Genomic DNA, 14,663 nt, shown 5'->3' on the forward strand with positions numbered 1-14,663 from the left:
CAGCCTTGCGTGTTTTTGCGACACCCTTTTTGTTCTTCGGTCATCACGTTGTTGGCATCGCAGTGGGTTTGTATCCTCCTCGCTATCACCGACGACAGCACTTTGTACAGACTCGAAAGACACGTTATTGGTCTGTACTTTGCTGGGTCAGCTGTGTTTTGGTCCTTCGGCAGAAGATAAGTGATACCCCTGGTAATGAACTCTGGTAGCTGCGTGGGGTCTTCTAGCACCATGTTGAAGCATTCCGCCATCCGCCCGTGGATCGTCGTGAGCTTTTTATACCAAAAATTGTGCACGAAATCGGGTCCTGGTGCAGCCCAATTTCTGGTATACCGGGTAGCCTCGCGTACATCCTGAGCGGTTACTACGACCGCGGTCATGTCTCCAACTCCATTACACTGTTGCTCTTCTTCTGCCAACCACATCCCATCGTCGCTGTGCTGGACAGGGTTCTCCCATAGATTGGCCCAGAACTGTGTGACTTCGCCAATCTCCGGAAGGCCTTCTCCATAGTCAGGCTTGTCGTTTCGGATGCAGTTGTAGAACTCTCTTTCGTTAATGTTGAACATCCGGTTTTGTTCCTTCCGCTTCGAACATTCTCCATAACGCCGCAGTCGTTTCGCAAGAGCACTCAACCGCTGTACATGGGTGTCGAGGATCTCCGTAATGTTGACTTCTGTGAGATCTCGGAGTTCTGCGGGCTTCACAATTTCAGCAACATAACGAACTAGCCTCGTTGATCGATTCCCCTGCTTGTACTGTGTTAATCGACCAATCTTGGTCCGCAATGTGGCGATCCGGTTCTCCAAACGTCGCATCCACGCGGGTTTCTGTGTGCTGGGGCGTGTGCGACCTTCACCTTATTATTATTATTATTATTATTATTATTATTATTATTATTATTATTATTATTATTATTACTTCTCCCACAACAATTATTATTATTATTATTATTATTATTATTATTATTATTATTATTATTATTATTATTATTATTATTATTATTATTATTATTATTATTATTATTATTATTATTATTATTATTATTATTATTATTATTATTATTATTATTATTATTATTATTATTATTATTATTATTATTATTATTATTATTATTATTATTATTATTATTATTATTATTATTATTATTATTATTATTATTATTATTATTATTATTATTATTATTATTATTATAATTATTATTATTATTATTATTATTATTATTATTATTATTATTATTATTATTATTATTATTATTATTATTATTATTATTATTATTATTATTATTATTATTATTATTATTATTATTATTATTATTATTATTATTATTATTATTATTATTATTATTATTATTATTATTATTATTATTATTATTATTATTATTATTATTATTATTATTATTATTATTATTATTATTATTATTATTATTATTATTATTATTATTATTATTATTATTATTATTATTATTATTATTATTATTATTATTATTATTATTATTATTATTATTATTATTATTATTATTATTATTATTATTATTATTATTATTATTATTATTATTATTATTATTATTATTATTATTATTATTATTATTATTATTATTATTATTATTATTATTATTATTATTATTATTATTATTATTATTATTATTATTATTATTATTATTATTATTATTATTATTATTATTATTATTATTATTATTATTATTATTATTATTATTATTATTATTATTATTATTATTATTATTATTATTATTATTATTATTATTATTATTATTATTATTATTATTATTATTATTATTATTATTATTATTATTATTATTATTATTATTATTATTATTATTATTATTATTATTATTATTATTATTATTATTATTATTATTATTATTATTATTATTATTATTATTATTATTATTATTATTATTATTATTATTATTATTATTATTATTATTATTATTATTATTATTATTATTATTATTATTATTATTATTATTATTATTATTATTATTATTATTATTATTATTATTATTATTATTATTATTATTATTATTATTATTATTATTATTATTATTATTATTATTATTATTATTATTATTATTATTATTATTATTATTATTATTATTATTATTATTATTATTATTATTATTATTATTATTATTATTATTATTATTATTATTATTATTATTATTATTATTATTATTATTATTATTATTATTATTATTATTATTATTATTATTATTATTATTATTATTATTATTATTATTATTATTATTATTATTATTATTATTATTATTATTATTATTATTATTATTATTATTATTATTATTATTATTATTATTATTATTATTATTATTATTATTATTATTATTATTATTATTATTATTATTATTATTATTATTATTATTATTATTATTATTATTATTATTATTTTTATTATTATTATTATTATTATTATTATTATTATTATTATTATTATTATTATTATTATTATTATTATTATTATTATTATTATTATTATTATTATTATTATTATTATTATTATTATTATTATTATTATTATTATTATTATTATTATTATTATTATTATTATTTTTATTATTATTATTATTTTTATTATTTTTATTATTATTATTATTATTATTATTATTATTATTATTATTATTATTATTATTATTATTATTATTATTATTATTATTATTATTATTATTATTATTATTATTATTATTATTATTATTATTATTATTATTATTATTATTATTATTATTATTATTATTATTATTATTATTATTATTATTATTATTATTATTATTATTATTATTATTATTATTATTATTATTATTATTATTATTATTATTATTATTATTATTATTATTATTATTATTATTATTATTATTATTATTATTATTATTATTATTATTATTATTATTATTATTATTATTATTATTATTATTATTATTATTATTATTATTATTATTATTATTATTATTATTATTATTATTATTATTATTATTATTATTATTATTATTATTATTATTATTATTATTATTATTATTATTATTATTATTATTATTATTATTATTATTATTATTATTATTATTATTATTATTATTATTATTATTATTATTATTATTATTATTATTATTATTATTATTATTATTATTATTATTATTATTATTATTATTATTATTATTATTATTATTATTATTATTATTATTATTATTATTATTATTATTATTATTATTATTATTATTATTATTATTATTATTATTATTATTATTATTATTAGTTTTATTATTATTATTATTATTATTATTATTATTATTATTATTATTATTATTATTATTATTATTATTATTATTATTATTATTATTATTATTATTATTATTATTATTATTATTATTATTATTATTATTATTATTATTATTATTATTATTATTATTATTATTATTATTATTATTATTATTATTATTATTATTATTATTATTATTATTATTATTATTATTATTATTATTATTATTATTATTATTATTATTATTATTATTATTATTATTATTATTATTATTATTATTATTATTATTATTATTATTATTATTATTATTATTATTATTATTATTATTATTATTATTATTATTATTATTATTATTATTATTATTATTATTATTATTATTATTATTATTATTATTATTATTATTATTATTATTATTATTATTATTATTATTATTATTATTATTATTATTATTATTATTATTATTATTATTATTATTATTATTATTATTATTATTATTATTATTATTATTATTATTATTATTATTATTATTATTATTATTATTATTATTATTATTATTATTATTATTATTATTATTATTATTACAGTCGAACCTCCATGAGTCGATGTTCCTTGACTCGATATCGACTCATGGAGGTAAATTTTTCCATACTGAAAAAATATTTCTGGGTTACTATGATGATCCCTCCAAAATGCCTCCAAAAGGATTTCTGTTCCACTACTCGATATTTCCATGAGTCGATGGTCCCTTCAATATCGACTAATGGAGGTTTTACTGTATTATTATTATTATTATTATTATTATTATTATTATTATTATTATTATTATTATTATTATTATTATTATTATTATTATTATTATTATTATTATTATTATTATTATTATTATTATTATTATTATTATTATTATTATTATTATTATTATTATTATTATTATTATTATTATTATTATTATTATTATTATTATTATTATTATTATTATTATTATTATTATTATTATTATTATTATTATTATTATTATTATTATTATTATTATTATTATTATTATTATTATTATTATTATTATTATTCAAGGTTGCAACCATTCATTTGCAAAAATTTACATTCATTTGCTATTATCTCAGTTCAGAAGCATGCTATCGAAAAACAATGTATGGATGAATTTAACCTTGCAGTTTTATCTAAAAGTTTGCCGAATAACATTGGGGTCGCAAACGTATACCAAAGTCGTGAGCGAGCTGTGAAGGCAACTCTCCACGCGGTGAATGTAAATTTCATTCACGCTGTGGAAAGTTGCCTTCACAGCTCGCTCACGACTTTGGAATACGTTTGCGACCCCAATGTTATTTGGCAAACTTTCAGATAAAACTGCAAGGTTAAATTCATCCATACATTGTTTTTTGGTAGCATGCTTCTGAACTGAGATAATAGCAAATGAATGTAAATCTTTGCAAATGAATGGTTGCAACCTTGATTATTATTATTATTATTATTATTATTATTATTATTCTTTTAATTATTATTATTATTATTATTATTATTATATTATTATTATTATTATTATTATTATTATTATTATTATTATTATTATTATTATTATTATTATTATTATTATTATTATTATTATTGTTATTATTAATATTATTATTATTATTATTATTATTATTATTATTATTATTATTATTATTATTATTATTATTATTTTTATTATTATTATTATTATTATTATTATTATTATTATTATTATTATTATTATTATTATTATTAGTTTATTAAAGACACTTTACCACTAGAGTGGCATTCGTGTCGATTGCAGAGGAATGTTGACCGACTAGAGAGTACACATAGGCTAATGTGTCTTAGGGTGGCCAGTGCATATCGGACCGTCTCGAAAGACGAGCGGGCATGATGCCGATAGCACTAGTGTTGACCGAGGATGTTGAGTGCTATGATGAAAGAGGTACTAGAGGTGCGCGACGAAACGCCAGAACTTCGTCTATGGTGAAATGGCAGAGAATCTGGGACTCTTCAACCAAGGTAGGTGAACACACAGGCTCATACCGAGCGTGTCCCGGTGGACGTGTAGGCCCCATGGCGAAGTGAACTTTCACCTGACACAATTCCTGTCGGGCCATGGGTGCTTTAGGTGGTACTTGCACAGGTTCGGGCATGCAGATTCACCCTAATGTCCGGAGTGTGCAAACAGGGCGGAAACGGCGGAACATGTGATCTTCGAGTGCCCGCGTTTTGCGGAGCAGAGATCGAGCATGTTAGAGGTATGCGGTAGGGATACTACTCCCGATAACATTATAGAGTGGATGTGTACGGGGGAGGACGAGTGGAATGCCGTGTCGATCACGGTATCCACAATCGTGCTTCACCTCCAGAGGGAATGGGCGGGCCGACCAACAATTAGTCGAGTTGGTCCCCTAGAGAAAAGCTCCATGTAACGGCTGACAGTTGATAGCGAGAGTGCGAAAGCACAGTGCCCCCCCCCCCCCCATCTACGAAGCAATCTCTTACGGGCGTGCCGCGGAGCAAGGTCAGGTAGTGCAGAATGAGGTTTTTCTACGATGTTGCTAACCAACAGATTTCCTCATTCTATTAAAAAAAAAAACAAAAAAAAACACACACGCACAGACATTTGCTCAGTTGGTCGAGCTGAGTTGATTGGTATATGACCCGAGCAGAGGAGAATAGCAAATTAATAACTACGAAATCACATAACCTGTTTTTATATCTTGTTTTGTTATTATTCAATTCTCAAGGCATAGCTTTTCCATAACAAATTTTGTTGGGCAATCTCATTTTGTTTATAATCAAGCTATAGGCTGATCCGAATTACCCCCAATTGTAGAAGCGCTTGGTGAGATAAGGGGAAAATCGTTTTTCAATTTTTTGTCGTCAAATTTTAATCATTTTTTGCTCTAGAAGTTACTATTTTCCATTTGCAATGGCTTCCATTATCATCATTCTTGATGCCCATGCCGACAGATACCGGAATGGCCAGCTAACAAAAAATCCGGAAGATCGCCCGCCGGAGGCATAGCAAAGCTCCTCAAATTAATCACATAAATTGTTCGAAAGTACCTACCGGCTCTTAGCCCATCTGAAAGAGAATTAAATTTTCTTTCCAAAAAGTGCTCGTTTGTTTCTCTACGATGCGGGATTCGATATGAAAAAGTGAAAAAATTGCACTTTGCCTATGCTGCGCCATGTGAAACTTTGGAGGAGTCACGTTTTTCATAGGGTTCTCATTCCTGCCACCAGATGGGGAGGGATCGTTAGATTCCGTTGGATTTACCTATTGATATACATTCACTAAAATACATTTCAATAACATATTTTGTTGAAGTACATGGTTTGTTATTGCTGTACTATTGATCAACTTATCAACAATAGCACAACAGTAACAGTAAGTTTTGAAATCAAAGCAACAATTCGACAGTTATGACCTGTCCCTTTGTTTTGTTTTATTTTTGTATTCAGTTAAGAAGAAACTTTCTAAACGAATCCTCTGAAGAATTCCTTAAATAATATTCGAAAAAAAACACTTGAAAATTCTGGAGGAGCCCTTTGATAAATCCTTGGAGAAGTTTTCAAAAGAACTCCTTGTGCAACTTCTTAGAAATTCCAAAAGTAGCTCTGCTGCGCAATTATTTAAATTCTTGGCAGAATCTTTTGAACAACTGCCGGAGAATTCATAACAAATTTTGCTCTTCAATTAGGCTGACACAAATTTCGATTTTCTGTTATGTAACCAGTAGCTTCGCGATGTCCACTCTTTTTTAAAGATTTCCAGTCTGACTCAGTGGAATAAATAAATTTAAGAGGGAAGACAAAGGATTTCATTAGCTAGCTAGTAGGGGAGATTATGCTTAATATTAAGATAAAATAAATAAATAAATAAATAAATAAATAAATAAATACCTAAAATATTACAAAATCATGCAGCTATATATAATCAATACCCATGCAATTACCACATCAGATAGATAGGAGGAAATTTTATACAAACACAGAACACAATTTGTTAAACGACAGACAACACCACACACCCACAATACACCCCACACTGACTGCGCTTGGTAGCCGATGCAGTTTGGCACTTGAGCAGCTACCAACAGACGAAAAAATGGCTATTCGCTGGTTCCGAGTAGGTCGGGAGCCCGAGACTCGTCCACTTGCTAGAGGACTACGATATCTTCAACACCTCTCAAAGATTAAATCTAACCAAAAGTGTTTCAAAAGTATTGGGAACGTTTAGATTCCCTTAAGTGAACTGTAGCCAGTGACCGACAGCAAACGACAGTGTCAGTTCGAACGGCAAGACCCACGAACCCCACAGTGCTGGCCAATACTCACCGTTCGTAGACCGCGTGGACGGGCTGCGCCAATCCGGCTCAATCCGTGGTACAGAAGAAGACGGAGTCGGGTCCAAATCCGTGGTGCCATAGGATCCACGAGCTGGTGACGAATTACACCCTGAGCAGTGAACTGTATCCGAAGCGTAGCACGAAAGCGGAGAAGTGAAGCCCAGGTTTTGGACTGGAACCTAGTTTGCGAGCCGTGCCGAGACTACGAGGATCATTCTTGACGGCGAAGCGAGACCGCTCCAAGACCACGAGTGTGGAGTGAAGGTGTTCCGGGTCCGCAGAGGAATTCCGGTGGACGAGACGTACCAAGCCGGCCACGGCAGGACGCCCCCGCGCAGAAGAAAATATCAACAGCATAATAAAATATGTTATTTTGGCCTAATAACTGTATAATGGAATCAGTAATTTTTATGTTATTAGCATAACATATTATGTTATAAACTTGTCTGTCATAAGCGGCAAAATAGCAAATATCATAACAAAAAAATGTTCCTAGAAGAATAATTCAATAACATGTTTTGTTAGATCAATTACAACTTAATAACAGGAAATTTGTGAACTTGTTACTGTTGTGTTATTCTTCATCACATATTTGTACATTCTCTATAGCATAATAATAACTATACATGTTCTACAACAAAATATATTATTGAAATGTTATCTTGTGGATATATCCCAAAAACTTAAATATAACAAAATAAGATTGCCCAACAAAACATGTTATTAAAAATATATATTTTGATAAGTTAACAATAACAAATTATGATATAAAAACAGGCTATGTGATTCTGTTGTTATGAATTTGCTATTCTCCTCTGCTCGGGCCCGTGGCCGGCGAAGCCATTCCACGAGGGCCAAGCTACGGTCAGGACGGCAGCGCGGTTCCAGGCAGCGTCATCTGGGCCCCATACTGGCACCACACACTACCGTAAGTACTGCGTTAGGGCAAAGATAGGGCCGTAGGGACTTAGGTAGAATAAAGCCGTCAAAACCAAAATCCTCTGTTTTCCCCCTTATTGCGAAGCCTCGGCGGAACAAGCCGACCCTGAGTAGGCTGGGAGTCCTTGGGACTGAGCGGGCGTAACGAAGATAAGTTACAGTTATGTGACCCCCCCCCCCCCTCTCGTTTATTTTTTGACAGAATTCAACATTTTGAGGGGGGACACAAATAAATTAAGAAATTTAAAAACTTTAAGGTGAATTTGAGGTAACGAGAAAATTTCTTCACAAATCCGATGAGTTTGACGAATTTGCCAAATTGTTTGGGTAATTTTTCATCAAATACATTTATTATTTAGCATCCCCCCTTGACGAGTCAACGGGCAAAGTGACAAAAGAAGAAAATGAGATTTGTTCCGGCCTTATTATCAATAACATATTAATATCAAAATTTGTTATTGAAATAATATTTGGATTCACTGTTATTAAGTTGTTATTGAAACTAACAAAACAAATTATTCAAATGGTTTTTCAGGAACATTTTTTTGTTATGATATTTGTTATTTTGCCGCTTATGACAGATAAGTTAATAAGTATGTTAATAACTTAAAAATAATCGATCCTTTTATTCAGTTATTTTGCCCAAATGACACAAGAAGCTGTTGTTATTCCCTTCTGCTCGGAGAGACTCGGCCCTGCGGGCCTCGGATCGAAAGTCGATTTTTCGAGCGGTATTTATACCCTTCTTATGGGTGTAAGAAGGGTAAAAAGGATCACAGCAAATTGCACTTTGATTATATGTTTTGGTATTTCAAATATTGATAAGTGCGCAGTGGCGTAGCTAGGAAGTTGGGGACCCGAAACCAAATTTGTGGGCCCCCATGAAAATTACAGATGTACATATTATACAATGATAAGTCTATCCTTCTAACTCTCAAATGATCACGCCGTATTTTGTATTTTGTACAAAACGTTGAAAAAATTTCGACTTTTGAACTCAGCATTAGCGTGGTGCTGGCGGTGGTGGCCAACTGACTGACGGAAGGTAAACAATTATTTTCTTTATTCTTATTGAATGTCTTCGGGGATTTCTGCAAGGATACATCCTGGAGTTCCATCAATGAGCGTAAGATTATTTTCTAAGAATAATGTCGAATTTATTCAGAAATTTCATCAAGTAATTCCTTAGGAAGTCCTTCAAAGATTGCTTTACCGTTTTCTTAAAAAAAAAACCCTTTCTAAATCCTAATATGTCTTCAAGAATCTTTCAAGTGGTTAACGCAAGTGTGTCATTCAGTATTTCGCTAAACACTCCATCAGGTATTCTTACAGTGTTGTCTCCGAGCTTGTTTTCAAAAGTACTTTAGAGTACTTTGAAAGATTCATGCAAAGGCTTTATCAAGTATTTCTCGAAACATTTGTTCAGGAAATCCATCAGGGGTTCAATAATATCTCTAAGGATTCATCTATAAGATCAAAGAAATCTTAAGAAATTTTAGAAAACCACTACAAAAGTTTTCCAATGCTTTTTTTGGAACCAGATATTTTTCCAATAAATTACATCGGAATTCAGTCAGAGGAAGAGAAGTCCTTCTAGAATTTCTTCAAACATTCTTCCATGGGTTCTTTCAGGAGATCCTCCAAATATCCCTTAAATGATTTTTCACGGAAGTCAAGCATTTCTTCATAGATATATCCAAGAATTCATCTTGGCATTTCCCCAAGCATTCATTACTCATCTTGGCGTTCCTTTGAAGATTTCTTAAGAATTTCTTCCAAGGATTCCTTTAGAAATTCCTCCACGGATTCCTCAAATAATAACTGCAACGCTTTTTTTTTAATATCTGAAAGGATTCTTCAAGGACATTCACAAGACGCGACGGACGCGAGACAAGACAAACATAAAAATCAGTGTTCATTCTTCAAGGAGTTTCTCTAAAGTTTTATTAAGAGTTTCAACCAAGAAATTTCCAAAGAATCCATTGAATACTAATTAAAAAAAATCCTCCAAGGATCCCTACAGAAGTTCCTCTAAGAAAATTCTTAGAGGAACTTTGGTAGAAATTCCTTTCAAAAATACTTCTGGAATTCTTCCAACGAATTCTTTAATATTCATCTACTCTAGGAGTTTCCCAAGGATTTCTTCAGGAATTTTCACTAGAATTCCTCTAGGAGATTTTCTAAAAATATCTATCTTTTGATAAGACTCCCTAAAATTCTTTTGCAAAATCTTTTAAAAATCATTCTAAGTTTAAATCAAGCATCTCAGCCAGGAATTTCTTCAGGATTTATGATTGTTTCCTCAAGTAATTCCTCCGAAAATTCGTGTAAAACAATCTCTAAGGATTCCTAGTAGGGTCAACGTTCCTTAGTAATCATACTATCCCCAATTCATAATATTCGAAAACAAAGCGATTACCGCACCGATTGATTATGTAATTTTTGTAATCATTCGTACCTACAGGGGATGGCCAAAATGTTTGGGATAGGCAACTTTTTTCTCTCACAAAAAAGTTCAACATGCTATAACTGTTCATAGAGTGCATCAAAAAATCTCAAATTTTGTCAACCCATTGGTCATCATTGGTACAAATTTGGGCTCGATTGATTAATCTTTCGCAAAGTAAGAACCGTTCGGGTAAAACACTATTTTTTAGACAACTGATTTTTGAGTTGTCGTATTTCGGAAACCAGTGAACCGAATTGAATAGAATTTTAAACGTACACTAACAATACACAAATGCTACACAAACTATTAAAACATAGATACTTTTTGGACGTTGAAAAAAGTTATCATGGATTGACCCTTTTGGGATTTTTCTCGAAAATATGTTTTTTTATTTACGTCAATGCCAATAAATTTTAGTGTTGATGTACGAAGATTTTCCACTTCCACAAGTTATCTTCAATCAGATATATTAGAGCCAATTTAGATTAAAAGAAGAACACATTTAGTAATGTTTGTGTGGTATTGTAAATTTGACTAATTTTCCTCTATATGGGTAAAAATTGCAACCCGGTATAACTTAATTCGCCGTGAGAAAATATAACATTTTATTAGTTTGTATTAAGTATAAATATATCGTTGATAAACGTAAAAAAAAATCATTCAATTCAGATCACTGGTTTCCGAGATATGACAGCTCAAAAATGAGTTGTCTAAAAATTAGTGTTTTACCCGAACGGTTCTAACTTCGCGAAAAACTATTCAATCGAGCCCAAATTTGTACCAATGATGCACATATAACAGGTTGATAAACAGTCGAAATTTGAGATTTTTGATGCACTCAAAGAAAAGTTAGATCATGTTGAATTTATTTTGTGCGAGACAAAAAGTTGCTTATCCCAAACATTTTTGCCACCCCCTGTACTTCTAACAAAAATAAAAAAAGCGCTTCATTCCTTTGTTTTCAGAAGAATGAAAATAGTAAAGGAACAAGTACCTGATTTGATAAGATAAAATCGAATAATTTCTTCAGAAGTTTCTTCAAGGATTACTGTATTGCCACTTCCTTGAAGAATTCTTTAAGAATGCCTTGAGGCATCTTTTAAGTGATTAATGGAAGTAAAAGATTTCATTTAGGATATCCATCGAGAATTCTTCAGGAATCGCTTCAAGAATACCTACGGGATTTTTCCAAGGATTTCATAAATATTTCTTCAAAAAAAAACCTTTCGGAATTTCATCAAAAATATTGTTAGGAACCTCTGCCAAGGTTTCATCAATCAAATAAAACATTCCTTGCTTAATTCATTCAATAATTTCTCCAAGAGTTCTACAGAGGATTACTTTTGGGCTTTTTCCAGGGATCGCTTTAGGAATTCTACCAAGGTTTCATTCAAAGATCTAAAGCAATTCTTTCAAAAAGGCCTTTACAAATTCCTCCCAAACTTCCTTCAGGAGTTTTTGAAAAGGTTTCTTTAATAGTTCATCCAATAAATTTTCTTACCATTTCTCCAAGGATACAACAGATTCAAATTAAAAAAAATTAAGAAATCTTTTAATTGTCACAGAAATTTCCCAAAGAAATTATACTGGTATTCCTTCAAACATTTTTCTTAGATAATTCTTTTGAGATTTTCTTCAGCTTTCGGCTCTTGATAATAAAGTTATATAAAAAAAATCTTCAGCCGTTCCATTATAAATTCTTGTTTTTTTTTTTTAAATTCGCAAGAGTATATCTCATAGAACCTCAAATTTTCTGAGAATTACCGGATACATTTTCTTTCGTGAGTTTCGTGGCCGTGCGGCAAGAGGCGTCAGTCATCTAGACGTTTCGTAAGCCTCACGAATGTGGGTTCGATTCCCACTCCAGTCGGGGAAAACTTTTCGTCGAACGGAAAATTCTCCACTGGGCCACTGCGTGCTATGTGTGTTGTCCATTGTCTTATGTAAGTGCTTGTTCAGTCTGTACAACCTCTGGTTGAAGACGGTGTAGTGTCTTTTTTAAATTTACCGCTTCAATTTACAAACGAATTGACTGAATAATTTTCAGATTACCTGCCGATTGAATTTTGAAAGGAACTATTGAAATAATTACAAAAATAATTGTCAGGTAGTTGCCTGATAAATTTCTGAAGCTATTGCCTACAGTATTTCGAAAAGTAATGCCCTAGATATTTTCTAAAATAAAAACCTTCATCAATTTCGAATATTATTTCCCTGAAATTTCCGAATGAGTTACCGAACCAAATTTCAAAGAAATTGCCGAAATAGTTTTCAAAAAAAATGTGCAAGAAAATCCCAAAAATAATCTTATAGGAATTTAAAAATAATGCTAAAAGAATTTCTAAACGTTTTGCCAAAAAAACTCCGCCAAATATGTAACATGAAAAATGTTCACGGGGTAGCTCACAGGAAATTCGCCGAATGCATTTCTAAAGTAAACTAGCTGACCTAGGCAAACTTTGTCTTGCCTACTGCGTTTTTTGACGTTTCAAGTCTTTAGCCAAGTCCAAGTCCCCGTTCAAAATGTACGATGAATCAATTTTCAAAAACTTTCAATTTGTCCATGTTTTTTGCCTCATAAACCTTCCTTGGGTGAAAACCAACAGAACAAAACTAAGACGACCCGAATCGGACCCTCCGTTCGCATGTTATGCGCGGTCCCACGTATGCCACTGCATTTTTATATATATAGAAGATGTGAAATGAATTTGCCAATCAAGTTCCGTGGGAATTTCCCGGAAGAAGTTTCAAGTTATTTCCAAAGTAATTACTAGAGAACTTTTCAAACGAATTTTCAAAAAAAAAAACAACGAGAAGTTGTGAATGGATTTTCTAAATGAATTTCCGTAGAAAAAAAAAATCTGAAAAAGTTCGCAAAGCCATTTCTGAAGCATTCCCAATAACTGATTAAAGAAATTTAAAAAGGAATTGCCTAGCAATTTCTCAAAAGAGTTGTCGTAGGAATTTTCAATGAAACTTATAACCCAGTTCCTAGAAAAAATTTTGAATATTTTTACCAAAGGAATTTTTAATGAAACTTATAACCGAGTTCCTAGAAAAAATCTTGAATATTTTTACCAAAGGAATTGAGAACACATGATACATTTTTCAAAAGAGTTACCAAAGAATTTATTAAAAAAAAAAGAAAAATTAATTCAGAAAAAAAAATTACTTAAGGAATACACAAACCAATTTCCGAAGGAAATTTTCAGAACAACTGCTGCACGGATTTCGAAAGCAATTACTGAAAAAGATCCAAAAGAAATTTCCGATGGAAAATTGTAAGAATTCTTTCAAGAAATTCCTCCAAGAAATTTTATTGGAATTCTTTCAATGAATTCTTTAGGTAACCATTACCATTAAAGATTTACTTAGCGATAACACCAATTCCGTCTGGATTTCCTTCACGAAGCTTTTAAGATTTTTTTTTAACGATTCCATCAAGCATTTGTTCCAAACGAGGAACTCCAAGAGTTATCTATTACGATTCATCTAGGAATTACTTCAAAGACTTCTTAATAAATTCCTCCAACATTTTATTTTAGAAATTCCTTCAAGATTTGTTTGTAGAAATTTCTGCAACGGTTCTTTTTGCAGTGCCTCAAGCGGTTTTCTTA

General features: G+C 28.8%; 1 protein-coding gene across 1 annotated transcript; it reads right to left on the reverse strand.

Moving 5' to 3' along the window:
- Nucleotides 1-2,521: 2,521 nt before the first annotated feature.
- On the reverse strand, nucleotides 2,522-3,766 carry LOC134291240 (GATA zinc finger domain-containing protein 14-like; the record flags this gene model as incomplete). Its single annotated transcript, XM_062858742.1, has 1 exon — nucleotides 2,522-3,766. A coding segment is annotated over one exon (1,245 nt), but the record flags the coding sequence as incomplete, so codon positions are not given.
- Between the last annotated feature and the right edge of the window lie 10,897 nt (nucleotides 3,767-14,663).

This window comes from Aedes albopictus, chromosome 3, assembly GCF_035046485.1.
Source record: "Aedes albopictus strain Foshan chromosome 3, AalbF5, whole genome shotgun sequence".
NCBI lineage: Eukaryota > Metazoa > Arthropoda > Insecta > Diptera > Culicidae > Aedes > Aedes albopictus.